The 23,007-nt window shown below is 39.8% G+C and overlaps 1 protein-coding gene across 1 annotated transcript in view; it reads right to left on the bottom strand.

The window, feature by feature from the left end:
• Window positions 1-8,252: 8,252 nt before the first annotated feature.
• The window catches only part of LOC128642802 (gonadotropin-releasing hormone II receptor-like), a 57,769-nt gene continuing 43,014 nt past the window's right edge, over window positions 8,253-23,007 (bottom strand). The window contains exon 3 of the mRNA XM_053695620.1: window positions 8,253-8,770. Within this exon, the coding sequence (XP_053551595.1) occupies window positions 8,280-8,770 (491 nt within the window). The 3' untranslated portion in view covers window positions 8,253-8,279. The remainder of the gene's footprint in view (window positions 8,771-23,007) is intronic.

Raw genomic sequence — 23,007 nt, 5'->3', positions numbered from 1 at the left:
GTTAATACATTTATTATAGTGTTTGCGATGCGGGAGGGCCTCGGTTTAGGGGTTAATAGGTAGTTTATGGGTGTTAGTGTACTTTTTAGCACTTTAGTTATGAGTTTTATGCTACAGCTTTGTAACATAAAAGCCATAACTACTGACAGTTTACGTTACGAATCTTGACGGTATAGGCTGTACTTTTTGTCCGGACAGGCAAACTCGTAATACCGGCGCTATGGAAGTCCCATTGAAAAATTACTTTTTAAAAGCTGTGCGGTAGTTACGTTGCGTTACGGCCAAAAAAGTGTGCGGTACAGATATATCTGCAAAACTCGTAATACCAGCAGTAGTGAAAAAGTAGCGTTATGAAGCATTTTCACTCATAACACAAAACTCGTAATCTAGCCGATTGTCAGCTGTATTATATGCCCATATATAATAACTTAAAGGGACACACTGTAAAAGTAAAAATTAAATTTTCATGGTTTAGACAGAGCATGCAACGTTTCAATTCACTTCTGTAAACTCTCTTGGAAACCTTTGTTGAAAAATATACCTAGATATGCCCAGGAGCAGCAATGAACTACTGGGAGCTAGCTGGTGATTGGTGGCTATGTACATATGTCTCTAGTCGTTGGCTCACCAGATGTGTTCAGCTAGGTCCCAGGGAGCTGCTTTTTTTTTTTTTTTTTAAAAGCTTTATTGAAAACAAAAATTTAGTATACATAGTAGTCAGCATAACAGAAACTGCACGATACTTTTCCAATGCAAATAGGATATGCATATAATGTCCATGCTTCGGTCCCCTCTCCAGGGACATCACCCTAGGGGACAGAGGGAAACTTCGCCCAAAGCTGGGCACAGAAACACAACATAAGCAGATATATAAAAACAGAGGTGCAACAATGAAGCATTGAGCTTTGGGGGGTATATATACGTTCTGTCTCAGATCCCCCTAATTTGAAGGATGTGTGACCCCTTCCGCCCAGGCTGATAGCATTAGCTTGTGTAAATCTGTAGTGCCCTGTAATATGTGGTGATATCTTTCCAGATGAAGTAATAAGGTGACCTGCTGCTTCCAATCTGCCAGTGTTGGAACTACTCTAGATTTCCAATTTCTAGGAACCAACATCTTTGCGCTGTTCAGCATGATCATTAGTAGTGCACTGTACTCTTGTTTATCAATTTTAGGCAGAGAAAGATACAGAAGGATCTTAGGGTCATTAGGTATAGAGTGACCCAGGGAGTTTTTTATGTGGGATAGGATTTCAGTCCAGTATGTGTCTAGCTTGGGGCAGTCCCACCAGATGTGAACAAGTGAGCCCTCCCCACCACAGTCTCTCCAACATTTCCCTGATGTTGATTTGTATATGTGTTGTAGTCTGATTGGAGTGAGCTACCACCTAGAGAGGAATTTATAGTTTGACTCTTGGACCCTAGCAGAAATGGATGATTTTTTTGTGGTTTGAAAAGCTGTCTGCCACTCTTGGAATGTGATGTCTGAGTTCAATTCCCTCTCCCATGCTTTGGTATAGGAAGGGAGCGATCTTGCGTCTCCAGGTAAAAGGAGCTTATATAATATTGAAATTGCATGTTGTGTTTTTGTCATTTGTAAACAGATTGTTTCAAAAGAAGTTTTTGGTCTTACAAGGTGATGTTTATGTTGATGCGTGGCTACATAGTGAGTGAGCTGAGCGTGTACAAACCAATTCATTGTGACCTCAGGTAAGTGTTCCTGTATGTCCCCAAGCTTCTTGAGGTTGTGACCGTCTGTAATTGCCGAGATCACTCTCTCTCCCATAGAGGCAGTTCGATTTAGTCTAACTTCTCTGAGGTCGCCAGTTATCTCAGGGTTGTTGCATATAGGTGTAAGTGGCGAGGGGATACTAGAAATGTGTGTTGACGTGTTTAAAATCTTATCCCAGTTCTGAAAAAAAGTCCTGTAATAAGGGATATTCTGCTACCACCTTTGGTCTGTGCTTCACATGGAGCCAGGCTGTCAGGCATGCAATATTCGTGTTCAGTATATCACAATCCAATTGAACCCATTCTTTATTTGGGTCGTTCTGGCACCAGTCCAGCAGTCTGCAAGGTAATCGCCTGTTTGTATGTGTCAATATGTAGCACCCCCAACCCTCCACCATCCTTTGGGAAGTAAAATGTACGTCTTGCTACTCTAGGTTTGACTTCTCTCCAAATGTATTGGTCTATGAATCGCTGTATTCTGTCTAGATAGTGTATTGGTAAGGGTATAGGTGTAGTTTGGAGCAAATAGAGCAATCTGGGGAGAATGTTCATCTTCACTACATAGATACGTCCCAACCAGGAAATCGATTTATTTCTCCAGCTGGACAAGTCTGTGACCAATTAATTTTCTAATTTTTTGTAGTTGGCGAGGAACATTTCTTGGGAGTCTGGTGACAGATAAATGCCAAGATATTTCATCTTTATCTGTTGTCTTTTTAGAGGGCAGTTTTGTAATAAGTTAGGTAAAGTCTCGGGTTTGTAGGTGACATATAAAAATTCGGACTTAGATTAAGATGAAAATCCAGCGAATGACTCCAGAGCCGAGGGTATGGATTCACTTATATCAGTGAGGGTGAGTAAAACGTCATCGGCATACATTGCCAGCTTGTGTTCCCGAGATTTAGTGTGAATACCTTTAATATGGTCGTTTGATCGAATTGCTTGCGCTAAGTCCCCGATGGTAATAGCAAACAACACGAGCGATAATGGGCAGCCCTGCCTCGTCCCATTCCGTATGCTAAATTTGTCAGATAGGGTACCATTTACCTTGATCTGGGCTGTTGGATTGCTATAAAGGGAAAAGATTTGTGCTGTAAATGTATTGCTGAAATTCATCTTAGACAGGGTCGCCCGCAGAAATTGCCAGCGTACCCTGTCAAATGCTTTTTCGGCATCTGTAGAAACGATTACCAATGGTATTTGATGGTCTTGTGCATGTGCTATAAGTTGAAGTATCTTTAGGGTATTATCTCGAGCTTCCCTGCCAGGTATGAAGCCTACTTGGTTTGGGTGGATTAACGCAGGGAGGAACTTGTTTATCCTATTAGCTAAAATTTTGGCGTATATCTTTATGTCCAAATTTAATAATGAAATAGGCCTAAAATTCTCTGGTCTATCAGGGGTCTTACCTTGTTTTGGGAGTACTGTTGTATGCGCCTCTAGCAAGCATTCTGTAAAGCCTCCCTCCTTCAAAACTGAATTAAAAAGAAGGACAAGGGGTTGCAGAAGGTGGTGCATGAATGTCTTGTAATATTTTACACTCAAGCCGTCAGGGCCTGGGCTCTTCCCATTAGGCATACTTTTAATGGCCAATTTGATTTCTTCGATGGTGATTGGTGCATCTAGGGATTCTGAGTCTTCCCTGTTAAGTCCGGTTAGACGGAGGTTGCCTAGGTATGAGTCAATATCCTCCTCTCTACTGTCATTGTCTAGATTATATAGCTTTTCATAATAAAGCCTAAAGGTCTCAGCGATATTCTTGCTATCTTTATGTGTTATACCTGCCTTATCTACCACAGTATGTACATATGTATTTAATTGCTTTCGTTTGAGGGCTTTCGCTAGTGATGAGCCTGATTTGTCATTAAGGTCAAAATGCTTCTGTTTCAAGAAGGCAGCCTTTCTCTGGTAAATTTTTGTGAGGTGGGTGTTTAAGTCATTTCTGGCTTGCGTAAGAGCTTTCAGTACTGGGAAGGAGGAAGGGTGTTGTTTGTGTTCCCTCTCCCAGTATCTAATCTGGGTTAGTGTAGAATTTAAAAACTGTCTGTTATTCCTGTTATCTCTTGCTTTGTGTTTTATAAGTTCCCCTCTTACCACACATTTGTGGGCTTCCCATATTGTTGTGTGGTTAGTGACATCCCTCGTATTCTCCCGGAAATAGTGATCTAAAGTGGTGTCAATGTCTGACCTAATCAGTGGGTTATCCAGCATAGAGTCGTCTAACCTCCAGATTAAAGGTGTTAAAGGTGTTATGGGCATGGATGGCCACAAAATGTTGCATTGTACTGGGGCGTGGTCAGACCAAGTGAGGGGTAAAATAGTAGAGCTGTCTATCATAGCTAGGCCCAGTTGGCCACATAGGATGTAATCTATCCTAGAGTATGTGTGGTGTGGGTGGGAATAAAAAGTGTAATCTTGTGTATTCGGATTTACGTTTCTCCATACGTCATGTAACCTTAGGAGCTGGATCTGTGTGTTTAAAGTCTTAATAGTTTGTTTCGATGTGCAGGACGTTCCAGAAGATGTGTCAAATGTGGGGTCCAGTGGTAGATTAAAGTCGCCCCCTAGAAAAAGTATGCCTTTCATATGTTCAAGTAATAGATGGGAGATTTGTTTGAAAACTGTATGCTGACCTGTGTTTGGTAAATAGATGTTAGCGAAAGTCACCGGACTATTGAACATAAGACCAGAAAGTATAATGTACCTGCCGTTTGGATCTTTGATCATGTGGGATGGTGTGAAGTTAACTGAATTATGGAATAAGATCCCTACCCCACACTTTTTTTCCTTTCCCGATGCTAGATAAGCTGATCTGAATCTGTGGTGCAAAAACATTGGCTCCCTCCCTATCTGGAAGTGTGTTTCCTGTAGAAAAATTATGTCTCCTGAGGCACGATGTAATTGATTAAAAGCTATCGATCTTTTCTCTGGACTATTCAGGCCCTTTGCATTAATAGTAATCAACGTGAGTGGTTTAGCGGTGTGTTTAGAATCAATTGCCATTGCTGCAGTATAGAGCAGTTGTTTGAGTAGTTTATGTGGAGAGTGGAAGATAGTGCTTGTTGGAGAGTGTGGACACCACCCCTTGAGGTATGCTGATAGAATGAGTCAACGTTTTCTGGGGGACGGGGTTCCCTAATGGTATATCTGGTATGTGAGCAGTGTATTACAATTATCTTACTGTATACAAGTAATATAGTATCATTCAAAACAAACCTAAGAAAAAGGTTAATCAATAAATGTTAACAATGTAAACAACAAGTAGACTTCTAAAAGTCAGTCAAAAGAATTTAAACAATGAAAAAGGTGGGTAGTATCCCATGCCTGCAATCCCATAATAGAATTATAAAAAAGAATTATATGTTTCCCGGGCTATGTCCAGTTGAGGTATAGCTTTGTCCCTGTATTTTTCCCTTTACGGCAGACTAGTTCTTCCTGGAGAGATAGGGTGATCGGTTTCATCCTGATGGCGCGAGTCTGTGGATTTAATGGTGATCCGTAGGGTCTCACAAAAACGTGGCAGGTCATCTTGAGATCTAAGTATAGCAGTGGTGTCTCCCTTAGTGGCGATGAAAGCCCCATCTGTATTGGATGTTTTGTTCTCGTAGAGCTGAGGTGATATAGCTGAGGTCTCTCCTCTTCTGTAAGGCAGTAGGGCTTAAGTCTGCAAAGATTTGGATCTTATTTCCTGCATGCGTGAAATCTTTCATCTGGCGTGTTTCATAATGTCTTCTTTACCTTTAAAATGTAGAAGTTTTAGGATGACATCTCTCTGGGTGTCTTTGGGGGGGTTTTAGCCCGTAATGCTCTATGGGCCCTTTCGATGATTATATCTGGTGCTCCCTCATCTCCCTTGAGGATCCGGAACAAACTTTGAAGGCAGCCCTCCAGGGCCGAAGGTTGTATGCTTTCTGGGATACCCCTGATGCGGAGGTTATTCCTCCTACCCCGATTGTCCAGGTCCTCTACTTTTTCAAGCAGGTGTTGAATTGTATCTTCCTGTTCATAAGCCAGGCGTGACACATGTAGAATGTCATTACAAGTGGTGTTATGATTTTCTTCCAGATTTGTGACTCTTTGAACCACCCTTGTTAAATCTCTTTTCAGCTCCCCATACCAGTTTTTAACTTCAGACATCATTTCCTTAACATCATCCTTAGTACAGAGCAATTTCAGGTCTTCCTTAGTGATGTCAGTAGAATTTGAGGCTCGGGAGGATTTATTCTGCATATCTGCCTGTTGCGTGTTCTGATTTGTTGCCTCAACAATTGAGGGTTGTGTAGGGTCGGTGTGCTTCAAATAATTTTGCATGATTCTGGTGTTGGCTAGGTTATCTGATTTTTGTGATCTTTTACCTGGCATGTCCAGGTTATTTATTCGGCGGATTCCCCCACCCCAAACAGAGTAAATGTTCCTGAGGTCTCTATATTATTTTATTTATTTTCCTTGCTGCCAGTGTGTAGTTACTTTGCATCAGAGCTTTGCATTAATCAGGCTACCATGCTATTTAGTGCCTTATTATCTTGTAAGTTCTGTACAGTGGCTGTAATTACCCCCAGCGCCAGCAGTGTGAGGAGTACAAGTAACAAATAGAATTGTCCCAATAAAGACAAAAGGGCTAAGGATAAAGTCGTGCCCTATGTCTCAAAGCCCCCCTTCATTTATGAGCATGATGATAAACAACCCCTTATAGCTGATTGCGTGAGAGTGGTTTCCAACTCAGGGCCTGCTAGAGGTTCCTCTACCAACTATGTAGTGCGTCACTCAGTGATAGGGGGAGAAAAGAGGCCACACCGTGATGGCTTTTCAGTATCTGAATTAGACCTCTGCTGCCTAAACAGACGATGCCCAAGGGATGTGTCCTCCTTTAGGAGGAAGCGTGTTATATTTGGAGTAGTGTCCTATTAAAGGTAGGCCCCTCCAGGAGTTCAGGTGTATTACTGCCTGTCGGCGTGGTGTGAGTGATGCGGTGGCAGTACTTATTAATTACCAGGCTTCAGCTGTGTGGGTTTTCTGCATACGCAAGCTCATCTGGTAAGCCGCCTGTCATTCCGACAACCTTTAGTGCTGTTGGCCGAGGGTTGATATGCGCACGTTATCCTCCAAGATGGCGCGGTCTCTCTGCGCTGGTATGTGAGCCCGGTGTATGAGCGATTCCCAGCTTTTTTATTTTCTGTCCGTGGGTTCCGATATACTTTGCCCCCTGTTAGGTGCTATTAGGATGGGTATTAAAGGCTTGTTTTGCCGGGATTTACAGACGTGGGCCTAAGAGCTGTAACTTCACACAGCCATCTCTCTAAGCGGCCAAGCTCCGCCCCCCCAGGGATCTGCTTTTAACTACATGTTTTACACTTTGCAGGATTTTCTGAATTATGGAAGTGCGTAAAATATATTATTAATATATAAAATATAAATATATTAAAATATTTATCAATATAAAAAAATATCATTTATATGTCCTATGAGATAAGTTTGTGGCTTTTCAATACTGCTTTGTTCATGTGGTTTTTAAATGTCAGCATAGGTCTGTGCAGACCAGAGCATGGAGTCTGAGAAATGTGCAGATTTTGAACTTAGTCTCAAAGAAGCATAACCTAAACTTCAGTAGGATTATGGCAATTATTTACATACATTTATCCCCTTGATTAACAGAGAAAGCGGATACCGTTGTGAAGCTTTTCTGGCAGCATTAGGTGAAAAAAAGCAAAAAAAACTTCACAAGGACTAATATATAGTCATGAGACTTTAACAGAATTATTATGGTAAATGTTTTTTGTACAACCCAAATCAAATAGGCTTTTTATTTTTTCAATGCATGAGTCGCTCATATTTATTGTTGCTCTGACAAGGACAGGATGAGCCAAATATAGTCCACACATTCAGTTTATCAGCAAAAATGCACTCAATATTTCTGCTGTTAGACGTCTGATCATTTATTACAGGAGAACAATAATTACATAACCTGTAAAAAGTCAGTTTCTTGGCTGGCTATGTGGAAAATGTGCATTTCATTTCTATTGTAGGAAATTCTATTTTATAACAAGATCTATATATGGTAAAGAACCTTTCTGTGTTGTACACAGACAATAAGGCACTGCTATTGATGATTGTGATCTGGTTTATATATTGTAAGGTTACCCTTGGATCTGGGAACAAGCTAGATTGCTCTTTTTTGCAGATGGTCACATATTTCAGTGTGAATCGCTTTGGTTTATAACAATTTCTATGAAAAGACTCACATCAAGTGGAAATTTCACCACTTGTTATGGGTCTTCATGTTTCCTGAATTATTAAAGGACTAAGGCTACTTAGAGATTTGTTATTTAGTAATAGGATGATATCCAACTGCCTAAGCAAATAATGCAATGTGCAAAATAACTGTATAGTATAACGTACAGCTGTGATCAACTGCTTGGTGGTCCATCTTGTTAACCATTGTGCGCTGAATGATTTGTTTTATCTTTCTCCCTTCTAGTTCCTTTTTTAAAATTTTAAAAATATATATTTTCAGTCATAATTCGTGTTTGTTACAAAGACATCTTGATTTATTACATGAAACTCTCTCCCACCTTTCTCCTGCATTGATCACACTTCCCTGAATTCAATCCCAGCCCTGTGACTTCCAGTTCAAATTTGCCAGAACCCCCAGTGGTTCCAACTGCCCTCTTTATGGGCACAGCTGTAGTGGAGACTCGGAATGAACCAGTGCCCAAAGAGGTAGTGTCGTCCATTCCCTGTGTGGTGCATCTGCATACCCTTCTGATTTCCCTTCTGAAGTGGATAGTGAAGAGACCATAAATGATAGGATCCAAGCAGGTGTTGAACAGGCCAAAGAGAAAAAGGATGTGACTGAGTGATGTAGGGACCTTCTCCCGTGTCAGCATCTCTGGAGAGAACCAATACCAGATTCCAAGGAGGTAGTAGGGTGTCCAGCACACAATGAAGGTCAACACAATCACTAGGGACATCTTCAATGTCCTCAATCGAGCTCTGGGAATATTGTTATATGAGCGTCTCAGGTGAATTTCTCCGGATGAGACTAAAAAAACAAAAAAAATTATGAATTTTGATAGTTATACACTAGAGACAATCATCAGAGGTTTCAATATATAAACATAAAACTTACCAGCTAAATATCAAAGGGATATAAAAACATAATTTATGCTTACCTGATAAATTTATTTCTCTTGTGGTGTATCCAGTCCACGGATCATCCATTACTTGTGGGATATTCTCCTTCCCAACAGGAAGCTGCAAGAGGATAACCCACAGCAGAGCTGTCTATATAGCTCCTCTCCTAACTGCCACTACCAGTCATTCGACCGAAGACAAGCAAGAGAAAGGAGAAACTATAGGGTGCAGTGGTGACTGTAGTTTAAAAATAAAAAACACCTGCCTTAAAATGACAGGGCGGGCCGTGGACTGGATACACCACAAGAGAAATAAATTTATCAGGTAAGCATAAATTATGTTTTCTCTTGTAAGGTGTATCCAGTCCACGGATCATCCATTACTTGTGGGATACCAATACCAAAGCTATATGACACGGATGAAGGGAGGGACAAGGCAGGCGCTTAAACGGAAGGCACCAGTGCCTGCAAGACCTTTCTCCCAAAAATAGCCTCCGAAGAAGCAAAAGTATCAAATTTTAAAAACCCACGTGGAAGCTACCGCTCTAGTAGAATGAGCTGTAATCCTTTCAGGAGGCTGCTGGCCAGCAGTCTCATAAGCTAAGCGTATTATACTCCTTAGCCAAAAGAAAGAGAGGTTGCCGAAGCCTTTTGGCCTCTCCTCTGTCCAGAGTAGACAACAAACAATGCAGATGTTTGACGAAAATCTTTAGTAGCTTGTAAATAAAACTTTAAAGCATGAACCACGTCAAGATTGTGTAAAAGACATTCCTTCTTTGAAGAACAAAGTACAACAATCTCCTGATTGATATTTTTATTAGATACCACCTTAGGTAAAAAACCAGGTTTGGTACGTAACACTACCTTATCTGCATAAAAAATGAGATAAGGGGAATCACATTGTAAAGCAGATAACTCCGAAACTCTTCAAGCCGAGGAGATAGCTGCTAAAAACAGAACCTTCCAGGATAAGAGCTTAATATCCATGGAATGCAAAGGTTCAAACGGAACCCCTTGAATAACCTTAAGAACTAAATTTAAACTCCAAGGCGGAGCAACAGGTTTAAACACAGGCTTGATTCTGACTAAAGCCTGACAAAATGCCTGCATGTCTGGAACCTCAGCCAGACGTTTGTGCAAAAGAATAGACAGAGCAGAAATCTGTCCTTTTAAGGAACTAGCTGACAAACCCTTCTCCAATCCTTCTTGGAGAAAAGATAATATCCTAGGAATCCTGACCTTACTACATGAGTAACCCTTGGATTCACACCAATGAAGATATTTACACCATATCTTATGATAGATTTTCCTGGTGATAGGCTTTCGCGCCTGTATTAAGGTATCAATGACCGACTCGGAGGAACCACGCTTTGATAAAATCAAGCGTTCAATCTCCAAGCAGTCAGCCGCAGAGAAATTAGATTTGGATGGTTGAAAGGACCCTGAAGTAGAAGGTCCTGCCTCAGAGGCAGAGTCCATGGTGGAAAGGATGACATGTCCACCAGATCTGCATACCAAGTCCTGCATGGCCACGCAGGTGCTATCAAAATTACAGATGCTCTCTCCTGTTTCATCTTGGCAATCAGACGAGGGAGCAGAGGAAACGGTGGAAACACATAAGCCAGGTTGAAGGACCAAGGCGCTGCTAGAGCATCTATCAGCGCTGCCTTGGGATCCCTGGACCTGGATCCGTAACAAGGAAGCTTGGCGTTCTGGTGAGACGCCATGAGATCCAGTTCTGGTTTGCCCCAATGTTGAATCAACTGTGCAAACACCTCCGGATGGAGCTCCCACTCCCCCGGATGAAAAAATCTCCCTCCCAGTTCTCTACTCCTGGGATATGGATAGCTGATAGATGGCAAGAGTGAATCTCTGCCCACTGAATTATCTTTGAAACCTCCAACATCGCTAGGGAACTCCTTGTTCCCCCTTGATGGTTGATGTAAGCTACAGTCGTGATGTTGTCCGACTGAAATCTGATGAACCTCACTGCCGCTAGCTGAGGCCAAGCCTGAAGAGCATTGAATATTGCTCTTAGTTCCAGAATGTTTATTGGAAGGAGTGCCTCTTCCTGAGTCCACGACCCCTGAGCCTTCAGAGAGTTCCAGACTGCACCCCAGCCCAGAAGGCTGGTATCTGTTGTTACTATTGTCCAATCTGGCCTGCGGAAGGTCATACCTTTGGACAGATGGACCCGAGATAGCCACCAGAGAAGAGAATCCCTGGTGTCTTGATCCAGATTTAGTAGAGGGGACAAATCTGTGTAATCCCCATTCCACTGACTGAGCATGCAGAGTTGCAGCGGTCTTGAGATGTAGGCGGGCAAACGGAACTATTTCCATTGCCGCTACCATTAAGCCGATTACTTCCATACACTGAGCCACCGAAGGGCGAGAAGTATAATAAAGAACACGGCAGGAATTTAGAAGTTTTGACAACCTGTCCTCTGTCAGGTAAATCCTCATTTCTACAGAATCTATCAGAGTTCCCAGGAAGGAAACTCTTGTGAGAGGGGATAGAGAACTCTTCTTTTCGTTCACTTTCCACCCATGAGACCTCAGGAATGCCAGAACAATGTCCGTATGGGACTTGGCAATTTGGAAATTTGACGCCTGTATCAGAATGTTGTCTAAGTAAGGGGCTACTGCTATGCCCCGCGGCCTTAGGACCGCCAGAAGTGACCCCAGAACCTTCGTAAAGATTCTTGGTGCCGTAGCTAACCCAAAGGGAAGAGCCACAAACTGGTAATGCCTGTCTAGGAAGGCGAACCTGAGAAACCGATGATGATCTTTGTGTATCGGAATGTGAAGATAAGCATCCTTTAAGTCCACGGTAGTCATGTATTGACCCTCCTGGATCATAGGTAGGATGGTTCGAATAGTCTCCATCTTGAAAGATGGGACCCTGAGAAATTTGTTTAGGATCTTGAGATCTAAGATTGGTCTGAAGGTTCCCTCTTTCTTGGGAACCACAAATAGATTTGAATAGAAGCCTTACCCCTGTTCCTCTTTTGGAACTGGGTGGATCACTCCCATAACTAGGAGGTCTTGAACACAATGTAAGAATGCCTCTCTCTTTATCTGGTCTGCAGATAATTGTGAGAGGTGAAATCTTCCTTTTGGGGACACAATTTCCAACGCCCAGGGATCCTGGACATCTCTTGCCCAAGCCTGGGTGAAGAAAGAAAGTCTGCCCCCTACTAGATCCGTTACCAGATCGGGGGCTGATCTTTCATGCTGTCTTAGAGGCAGCAGCAGGCTTCTTGGCCTGCTAACCTTTGTTCCAGGCCTGGTTAGGTCTCCAGACCGGCTTGGACTGGGCAAAATTTCCCTCTTGTTTTGCATTAGAGGGAGTTGATGCCGCGCTCGTCTTAAAGTTTCAAAGGCACAAAAATTAGTTTGTTTGGTCCTTAATTTATTAGACCTATCCTGAGGAAGGGCATGACCTTTTCCTCCAGTAATATCAGAAATGATCTCCTTCAGTCCAGGCCTGAATAAGGTCTGCCCCTTGAAGGGAATGTTGAGAAGCTTAGACTTTGAAGTAACGTCAGCTGACCAGGATTTAAGCCATAGCGCCCTACGCGCCTGTATAGCAAAACCTGAGTTCTTAGCCGTTAGTTTGGTTAAATGAACAATGGCGTCAGAAACAAATGAATTGGCTAGCTTAAGCGCTTTAAGCTTGTCAAGTATATCATCCAATGGAGTTTCTACCTGTAAGGCCTCTTCCAGAGACTCAAACCAGAAGGCCGCAGCAGCAGCGACCGGGGCAATGCATGCAAGAGGCTGTAGAATAAAACCTTGTTGAATAAACATTTTCTTAAGGTAACCCTCTAACTTTTTATCCATTGGATCTAGGAAAGCACAACTGTCCTCAACGGGAATAGTTGTATGCTTAGCTAGGGTAGAAACTGCTCCCTCCACCTTAGGGACCGTTTGCCATAAGTCCCGTGTAGCGGCATCTATTGGAAACATTTTCTTAAAAATAGGAGGGGGAGAGAACGGTACACCTGGTCTATCCCATTCCTTAGTAATAATTTCTGAAAAACTTTTAGGTATTGGAAAAACATCAGTGTAAACAGGCACTGCATAGTATTTATCCAATCTACACAATTTCTCTGGCACTATAATGGTGTCACAGTCATCCAGAGTAGCTGAAACCTCCCTGAGCAACACACGGAGGTGTTCAAGCTTAAATTTAAATGTAGACATATCAGAATCAGGTTGAAGCATCTTCCCTGAGTCAGAAAAATCACCCACAGAAAGAAGCTCTCCTGCCTCAGCTTCTGCATATTGTGAGGGGATATCAAACATAGCTACTAAAGCGTCAGAGAGCTCTGTATTTTTTCTAGTCCCATAGCTGTCTCGCTTTCCTTGTAACCCTGGTAGTTTGGACAATACCGCTGTAAGGGTATGATCCATAACTGCCGCCATGTCTTGTAAAGTAAACGCCATGGGCGCGCTAGATGTACTTGGCGCCATTTGAGCGGGAGTCCCTTGAGCGGGAGTCAAAGGTTCTGACACGTGGGGCGGGTTAGTCGGCATAACTTCCCCCTTATCAATTTCCTCTGGTGATAAATCTTTTAAAGACAGAATATGATCTTTATAACTTAAAGTAAAATCAGTACATTTGGTACACATTCTAAGAGGGGGTTCCACAATGGCTTCTAAACATAATGAACAAGGAGTTTCCTCTATGTCAGACATGTTTAAACAGACTAGCAATGAGACCAGCAAGCTTGGAAAACACTTTGATAAATGTAAACAAGCAAAAAATAAAAACGGTACTGTGCCTTTAAGAGAAACAAATTTTGTCAGAAATTGAAAAACAGTGATAAAAAGCAGTAAATCTTACGAAATTTTTACAGTGTGTATAATAGACTAACAGAGCATTGCACCCACTTGCAAATGGATGATTAACCCCTTAGTTTCAAAACCGGATCAAAAAAACCATATAAAACGTTTTTTAACAGTCACAACAAACTGTCACAGCTCTGCTTTTGCCCTACCTGCACATACAATGACTTTTGAAGGCATAAAAACCCTTTGTAGAGGTCCTAAGTGTTCAGGGGACTCCTTCAGGGAAGCTGGAAGTCTCAAGCTGCAAAAACTACTGCACGATTTAGGCCTGAAATTAGGCCCCTCCCAACCTGTAATCACAGTGAGAGGGCCATAAAAAACTATCCCTAGGCAAAATCTAGCCAGCCATGTGGAAAAAAACTGGGCCCCAATAAAGTTTTATCACCAATATGTAGAAAAAAAACGTTTAAACACTTCCAGCAAACGTTATCTTATTTTCAGTAATGTGAGAAAGTAATAAGAATATTACCTTTTACAGCAAGCATGATACTAGTCGTTATTAAATCACTGTAATCAGGCTTACCTTAAATAAATCCGGTATTAACAGTATTTTCTAGAATATTCATTTCTCTAGAAAAATTTAAACTGCACATACCTTATAGCAGGAGACCCTGCACGCCATTCCCCCAGCTGAAGTTACCTCATCTCTTCAGTTATGTGTGAGAACAGCAATGGATCTTAGTTACAACCTGCTAAGATCATCAAAAACCACAGGCAGACTCTTCTTCAACTTTCTGCCTGAGGCTAAAATAGTACAACTCCGGTACCATTTGAAAATAATAAACTTTTGATTGAAGATAAACTACATAAATTTACCACATCTCTCTAGCTACTTCCTATCGTGTCGAGAGCTGCAAGAGAATTACTGGTAGTGGCAGTTAGGGGAGGAGCTATATAGACAGCTCTGCTGTGGGTGATCCTCTTGCAGCTTCCTGTTGGGAAGGAGAATATCCCACAAGTAATGGATGATCCGTGGACTGGATACACCTTACAAGAGAAACAGCCTGTTTCATTGTTGTAATAAAAAAGCACTAAACAGTGTGTTATTTAATAGAAATCATTGCTATTATTATTCTTCATTTTAAAAGGATTTTACCTTTTATTTGTGCAGGGTCCATTACTTCCTGTCACAGCCTTGTAACAATAGTTAAGAGCTCTTAAAATGTGGTTAAAACATGAGGATGTATTTACCATGGTTACAAAGAGTAAAGGGGCAAAGAAAGTAATACTTTACGAATCGATAATAGGGTACACATTTACATAACCCCCATCATTTGAAGGGTGAGAGACCTTGTGGTTTGGGGGGGGGGTGTATTTGGGTGAGTTAGGGTAGTCCACAGCAAGGTTAGGGAAGTTTTCTTTAGCAAAGCCAGTATAGAGTTATAGAGTGGGATTTACCTCCCAATTCAGAATCATCCTGCAAATTGAAGGATGAGTATAAACCTAACTCAGTCCCAGTATCTCAACAAAATACTTCAAACGAGGAAGCAAAAGTTATTTGTTACGTTGACATCTTTTTATGAGATGAATGTGCTTATTACCTCAATGTAAGACAACAATGTTATAATATACCCTAAAAATATATGTCAGTTGAAGGGTTAGTCATAAGCATTATAAAAATAAAATGTTGGTAGCCCCATCTAGTCAATATGTCTTTCTGTTCATAACACTTAAAGGGACATAAAACCCAAATTTTTTCTTTCTTTCTTTAGAAAGAGCATGCAATTTTAAACAACTTTCTAATTTACTTTTATTATCTAATTTGCTTCATTCTCTTGATATCCTTTGCTGAAAAGCATATCTACATAGGCTCAGTAGCTGCTGATTGGTTGCTGCACATAGATACCTCGTGTGATTGGCTCACCCATGTGCATTGCTATTTCTTCAACAAACTATATCTAAACAATAAAGCAAATTAGACAATAGAAATAAATTGGAATGTGGTTTAAAATTGTATTCTCTATGTGAATCATGAAAGAAATTTTTCGGGTTTAATGTCCCTTTAATTAATCCACATGACAGGGCAGGATTCATAACCTTAGTCATTCTATATGGAAATAAAGGACTGATTACATAATATGATCAATAAATGATTTACTATGAATCATAAAAATATAATAGTTGTCTTTCTCCTTCAGTCTTCCTCTCCCATTTCTCCATATAATCCCTGTCTAATGTTAAACTCTTTATTTATAACAGTTGATAAGAGACAATTCAACAAAACTTAGCAGGACAAACGGGAATAATGAAAATATGTGGTTAAGCCTAGGAATTTATGTAATTTAAACTAAATAAGTCCCACAGCTGTACAGAAATACCAAGTGTGAGACAATATGGTGTCTCCCTCTAACTGCATTTTTCACATGAACATTAAATTGAAATACAAATACTCTCAGACACTGGCTAGGAACGAAGGTACCTCAGAAGGAGGTATGCACGATAAATTAAAAGAAGTTAAAGGGATACTGTACCCAAAAATTTTCTTTCATGATTCAGATTGAGCATGAAATTTTAAGCAACTTTCTAATTTACTCCTCTTATCAAATTTTCTTCATTCTCTTGGCATCTTTATTTGAAATGCAAGAATGTAAGTTTAGATGCCGGCCCATTTTTGGTGAACAACCTAGGTTGTCCTTGCTGATTGGTGGATAAATTCATCCACCAATAAAAAAGTGCTGTCCAGAGTACTGAAACCAAAAAAAAAGCTTAGATGCCTTCTTTTCAAACAATAATAGCAAGAGAACGAAGAAAAATTGATAATAGGAGTAAATTAGAAAGTTGCTTAAAGGGACACTGTACCCAAAATTTTTCTTTCGTGATTCAGATTGAGCATGAAATTTTAAGCAACTTTCTAATTTACTCCTATTATCAAATTGTCTTCATTCTCTTGGTATCTTTATTTGAAATGCAAGAATGTAAGTTTAAATGCCGGCCCATTTTTGGTGAACAACCTGGGTTGTCCTTGCTGATTGGTGGATAAATTCATCCACCAATAAAAAAGTGCTGTCCAGAGTACTGAAACAAAAAAAAAAGCTTAGATGCCTTCTTTTTCAAATAATGATAGCAAGAGAACGAAGAAAATTGATAATAATAGTAAATTAGAAAGTTGCTTAAAATTTCATGCTCAATCTGAATCACGAAATAAATATTTTGGGTACAGTGTCCCTTTAAAATTGCATACTCTATCTGAATTATAAAAGAAAAAAATTTGGGTTCAGCGTCCCTTTAAGAAAAATAATTTCTCAAGTCGCCCTCCCAGGGACCCCCAACCCCATCTTAAAACTTTCCTAGGTTATAGGAAGGAACCGACACCCTCCCTGTCAGGTGCAACCCCACTTGCATAATCAAAGTCCCATTGCCCTCTCAGCTGGTAATTTTCTAAGCTATCCATATTTCTAAGTGGGTAGATTACTTGTTTTTGTGTTGCCTGTAATAATGTTAGAATATAAGGCTCACATTTGTTATGAAAGAGCATAGTTCTTTTAAGTGGGTTGCCTATCGTGTCCCTCTGTTCCCGAATGAGTTGCTGTAATGATGTGATGTATTGTTTGATTTCTGTGAAAGTCAGTGGTTGTTTGGAAACCCAATGTTTTAGAACCAATTTTCTTAATAGTAGAAAAGTAGTAACTATTGTGGGTCTTTCAGGTAACCTTGGAAAGAACCAGGGGGCTGTAAGGTGAATAATATAGTTTATTACAAGTGCACTTATAAGTTACAAACCAATAAGCATTTGTGGATTTCTATTACCTAATGTCTGATCAGCACGTGATCAGTTCATAATGTACCTTCTTAGAAAGACCGGATCCTTACCATACCGTATTTGTCTTTTGTACAACTGACATGTTGTGGCTTATTAAGGCAAGGATGTCCCCCATTTACACTGATAAGAGAACTACTAACTGAATTTTATGCAGATAACCATCCTAAAAGCTATGGGCAGCCAAGAACATTTTACTTTGGACAAAAAAAATAATCCCTGAATATTCGGTGGCTGTACTATTCGGTATTCATTTTGTTTAAAACAAAATAAAAATGGAATTTTCGTTAAACATTGAAAGGGACACTGTACCCAAAAATTTAATTCCGTGATTCAGATTGAGCATGAAATTTAAATCAAATTTCGAATTTACTCCTATTATCAAATTATCTTCGTTCTCTTGCTATCTTTATTTGAAATGCAAGAATGTAAGTTTAGATGCCGGCCCATTTTTGTTGAACAACCTGGGTTGTCCTTGATGATTGGTGGATAAATTCATCCACCAATAAAAAAGTGCTGTCCAGAGTACTGAAACCAAAATAAAGCTTAGATGCCTTCTTTTTCAAGAAAAGATAGCAATTGAACGAAGATAAATTGATAATAGGAGTAAATTAGAAAGTTGATTAAAATCGCATGCTCTTTCAGAATTACAAATGAAAAAATTTGGGTTCAGTGTCCCTTTAAATTCTTTTTCATCAAAACAAATGTAATTGTTTGAAAGCTACAAGTGAAAAGTTAAACTGTAGCAATAATTACTTACCCGAACCACTTAAAAAAATAAAGGAAACAAATGGATACAGACGATTTTCATCAGAACTATTTTTTAGCTTTTATTTTTATTGATGCATTCATTCGGATTTTCATGAATAAAAACTGTCCGGTGACCAGTTAAAAATTCTACAAAATAAACTACAAATAGCTACTGCACTTATTGAGAAATATAGGCAAATAATTCATTTAAAATATGTACCACCAAGAAACACCAAAATCCTTCTCCTACAAAAGTAAGCCCCATAAAAGAACCATTAAAGGGACATGAAACACTATTTTTTTTCTTTCATGATTTAGAAAGAGCATGCAATTTTAAACAACTTTCTAATTGACTTCTATTATCTAATTTTCTTCATTCTCAGGATATCCTTTGCTGAAAAGCATATATAGATAGCCTCAGTAGCTGCCAATAGGTGGCTACACATAGATGTCTCATGTGATTGGCTAACCCATGTGCATTGCTATTTCTTCAGCAAAGGATATATAAAGAATTAAACATATTAGATAATAGAAGTAAATTGGAATGTTGTTTAAAATTGTATTCTCTATCTGAATCATGAAAGAAAAATGTTGGGTTTAGTGTCCCTTTAAATACAGTAGAATTGCATAATCAACAAATACGTACAGGCAGTTATACAGTAAATAAATGGAAATCGTCATGGTACAAATATTAAAGGGACACTGAACCCAAATTTTTTCTTTTGTAATTCAGAAAGAGCATGCAATTTTAAGCAACTTTCTAATTTACTCCTATTTTCAATTTTTCTTCGTTCTCTTGCTATCATTATTTGAAAAAGAAGACATCTAAGCTTTTTTTTTGGTTTCAGTACTCTGGACAGCACTTTTTTATTGGTGGATGAATTTATCCACCAATCAGCAAGGACAACCCAGGTTGTTCACCAAAAATGGGCCGGCATCTAAACTTACATTCTTGCATTTCAAATAAAGATACCAAGAGAATGAAGAAAATTTGATAATAAGGGTAAATTGGAAAGTTGCTTAAAATTTCATGCTCAATCTGAATCACGAAAGAAAAATTTTGGTTACAGTGTCCCTTTAACAAATCACACCCCAAAAATATAAGGAATTAGGAGGTGCGTTATGTCTTCTGAGCATTAGTCACATTAAGCTGTCAAATTTTACTACTTATAGTATTATGTGGTGCTCTCTTCTTTCTTTTATGTCTTTATATGAGCTTTGCCTATGACATTATAAATAGACTGTGCTATGGGATATTAACACACATTTACGCAGGAGGAAGTAAAAGTTATTTGTTATGTTGACATGTTTACTGGATGATGACCATGCCTATGACCTCTCTGTAAGACAACGTTGTTATATGCTCTAGAGATCTGTGTCAGTTGGAGCGTGAGTCATCTTGGCATTTGCTATCTTTTAAATGATGGTTACAATATTTAAGCAGAAATGGCTGTTTATTTACTCGCTTGGTGAAATTGAGCCTGTATATATCACAATATAATCATCTGCACTTACGTACTTACTAACATTCTGTATGCAAAGAGAGTTCTATGTACAGGTAGCCCTCAGTTTACGCCGGGGTTAGGTTCCAGAAGGAATGGTTGTAAATCAAAACCGTTGTAAATTGAAACCCAGTTTATAATGTAAGTCAATGGGTAGTGAGAGAGATAGGTTCCAGGCCCCTCTCAAAATTGTCATAATAACACCTAATACATTATTTTTAAAGCTTTGAAATGAAGAATTGAAATGCTAAACAGCATTATAAACTTAATAAAATAATCACACAACACAAAATATATAATTAAACTAAGTTAAATGAACAAAAACATTTGCTAAACAGCATTATAAACCTAATACAATAATTACACAACACAGACTTCACTTGCATTTTTCTGCAAACAGTTATTTCTATGCATTCCAATCTGGACTGATTTATAGACAGGAAGATCTTGTTCCTTTGAAATCTGCTCGATAGCTCAGGTCTGGTTAAACTGATTAATTTCAGCTTGCTTGGCTTTGCTGCAACACATGCAGACAGCTCCACCTACATGCTATTTTAATAAATGCACTGCTTCTCAATGCTTTTCAATAGCAGTCACATGACTGGAAAAAAAGGTTGTTATTCTGAAACGGTGTAAATTGAACCGTTGTAAAACGAGGGCCACCTGTACTCATTTAACCACAGGAAAGCATTTATATAGAACCATGGACTAACTTTGTGTACACTCTATTAATATTAGCAAAACAAATCAGGGATGTAATGAGATCTCACTGGGCACCAGGGCAAAGACTGGGCTCCTCATTTTATGAGCACCCTCGTCAGAAGCTGAAACAGCAGCCACAACAGAGAAAGAGGAACTGCTACTTTGTGACTAAGTCAGTATTTCCCCTTGGTTTGTCTGCACCAGAGCATATGCACTTGCACTGTCTTCCTGTACAAATAGGGTTGCACGACTTTCTGTATAGCAACACTGTGGCGGCCATCTTCAAAACAATGTTATCATGTTGTAAAGTCAAATCTTTACACTTTACTTAAAGGGACACTGAATCCATATTTTTTCTTTCGTGATTCAGATAGAGCATGACATTTTAAGCAACTTTCTAATTTACTCCTATTATCAAATTTTCTTCATTCTCTTGGTATCTTTATTTGAAATGCAAGAATGTAAGTTTAGATGCCGGCTCATTTTTGGTGATCAACCTGGGTTGTTCTTGCTGATTGGTGGATACATTCATCCACCAATAAAATAGTGCTGTCCAGAGTTCTGAACTAATAAAAAAGCTTAGATGCCTTCTTTTTCAAATACAGATAGCAAGAGAACGAAGAAAAATTGGTAATAGAAGTAAATTAGAAAGTTGCTTAAAATTGCATGCTCTATCTGAATCACAAAATAAACATTTTTGGGTTCAGTGTCCCTTTAAACTGTGATCCCTGTTTTGCAGAGGGTACACAGAGAGGCCAGGTATTATGCAACTGAGCCCCACAAGACCCCCCCATAGCAACGCCAATTGTGACTGCACAGCCTGATGGGCTCAATGGAGGTTGTGGGCCTGGTCTCAATTGAGACTTCTAAGGCCCCTGTAGTTATGCCCTGAAACTAATCAGATTATTAACCTCTTTTACAATCCTAGAGGATTATAGGTCCAGTAAACACCTTGTAATTACAAGACATTTCTGCTCTCTAACTATAGAATAAAAAGTCAGCCAAGTCCGAACATTTTTTAAACAAATTAACATCTTCTTGGCTGACATTAGTCAAGGCTAGCCACTGTCATTATGTTAGTGTAAAGTGCATTGTTTTGCATTTGATATCTGCTAAAGCCAGTTAGGGAAAGATAATCCACAATTTTTCAGAGCTAAATTACATAAATAGGGGGCAAAATAAACAATGAAAGAGCATTGTAAAGTTGATTTCCTACACATAACTAAATATTTTATACAAAAATCTCAAGGTGTTATAGTCGCTTTCACAGAAAATGTATATATAAGTAATGAATTGCTAAAGACCTACATACTAAAAATGTCATTTAAACTATTTGAAAACATATTTTATCTCCATTGTCTAATTAGGGCTATCTGTAAATTGGTTTATTTACTAACCTAAGCAATCACTTTCTAGAATGTAGCTGATTTAGACAACCTGAAACATTTTGAAGAAAACTTAACCCCTTAACGACCAACGACGTATGGGGTACGTCCTGCAAAAAAATGCAGTTAATGACCAAGGACGTACCCCGTACGTTGTTGGTCTTTGAAAGCAGTGGAAGCGATCCTGATCACTTCCAACTGCTTTCATGTTATAGCAGTGATGCCTCGATATTGAGGCATCCTGCTATAACATTTTTTAGCCCACCGATGAAGAGAGAGCCACCCTGTGGCCCTCTCTGCATCGGCCATCAATGGCCATGTTCGTTGGTGGGTGGGAGCTTACCCAGGGAGGCGGGTGGATGGCCATCGGTGGGGAAGGGTGCGAGATCGAGTGCGCGTGCGCGTGCACGGGAGCGGGTGCGCGCACGGGCGGGTGGGAACCCTACACTATGGAACAAATGTTAAGTGTTACACGGTGGGAGAGGGTGGGAACATTAGAAAATAACTTGTAATTTAACGATCTGGGAGGGTGGGAGGTTGGGGGTTGAGGGGGGGCAGCTACACTACAGAAAATATAATTTTTAAAATAATAAAATATAATAAAAAACATATTTGATTTCAAACTGGGTACTGGCAGACAGCTGCCAGTACCCAATATGGCGCATAATAAGGCAGAGAGGGGGGTTAGAGAGCTGTTTGGGGGAGATCAGGGAGGTTGGGGGCTAAGGGGGGATCCTACAGAGCAGAATTATCATTTTTTATTTTTTTTTAAATCCCAAAAAACCTCTTATTTTAGTACTGGCAGACTTACTGCCAGTACTTAAGATGGCGGGGACAATTGTGGGGTGGGGGAGGGAAGAGAGCTGTTTGGGAGGGATCAGGGGGTGTGATGTGTCATGTGGGAGGTTGATACCTACACTAAAGCTAAAATTAACCCTGCAAGCTCCCTACAAGCTCCCTAATTAACCCCTTCAATGCTGGGCATTATACACGTGTGGTGCGCAAGGGCATTTAGCTGCCTTCTAATTACCAAAAAGCAAAGCCAAAGCCATATATGTCTGCTATTTCTGAACAAAGGGGATCCCAGAGAAGCTTTTACAACTATTTACGCCATAATTGCACAAGCTGTTTGTAAATAATTTCAGTGAGAAACCTAAAATTGTGAAAAATTTAACGCTTTATTTTTATTTGTTA

The sequence above is a fragment of the Bombina bombina genome, chromosome 1, assembly GCF_027579735.1.
Source record: "Bombina bombina isolate aBomBom1 chromosome 1, aBomBom1.pri, whole genome shotgun sequence".
NCBI classification, from domain to species: domain Eukaryota; kingdom Metazoa; phylum Chordata; class Amphibia; order Anura; family Bombinatoridae; genus Bombina; species Bombina bombina.
Note: the sequence above shows the minus strand (reverse complement) of the source record. Positions and strands in the feature narration are given on the sequence as shown.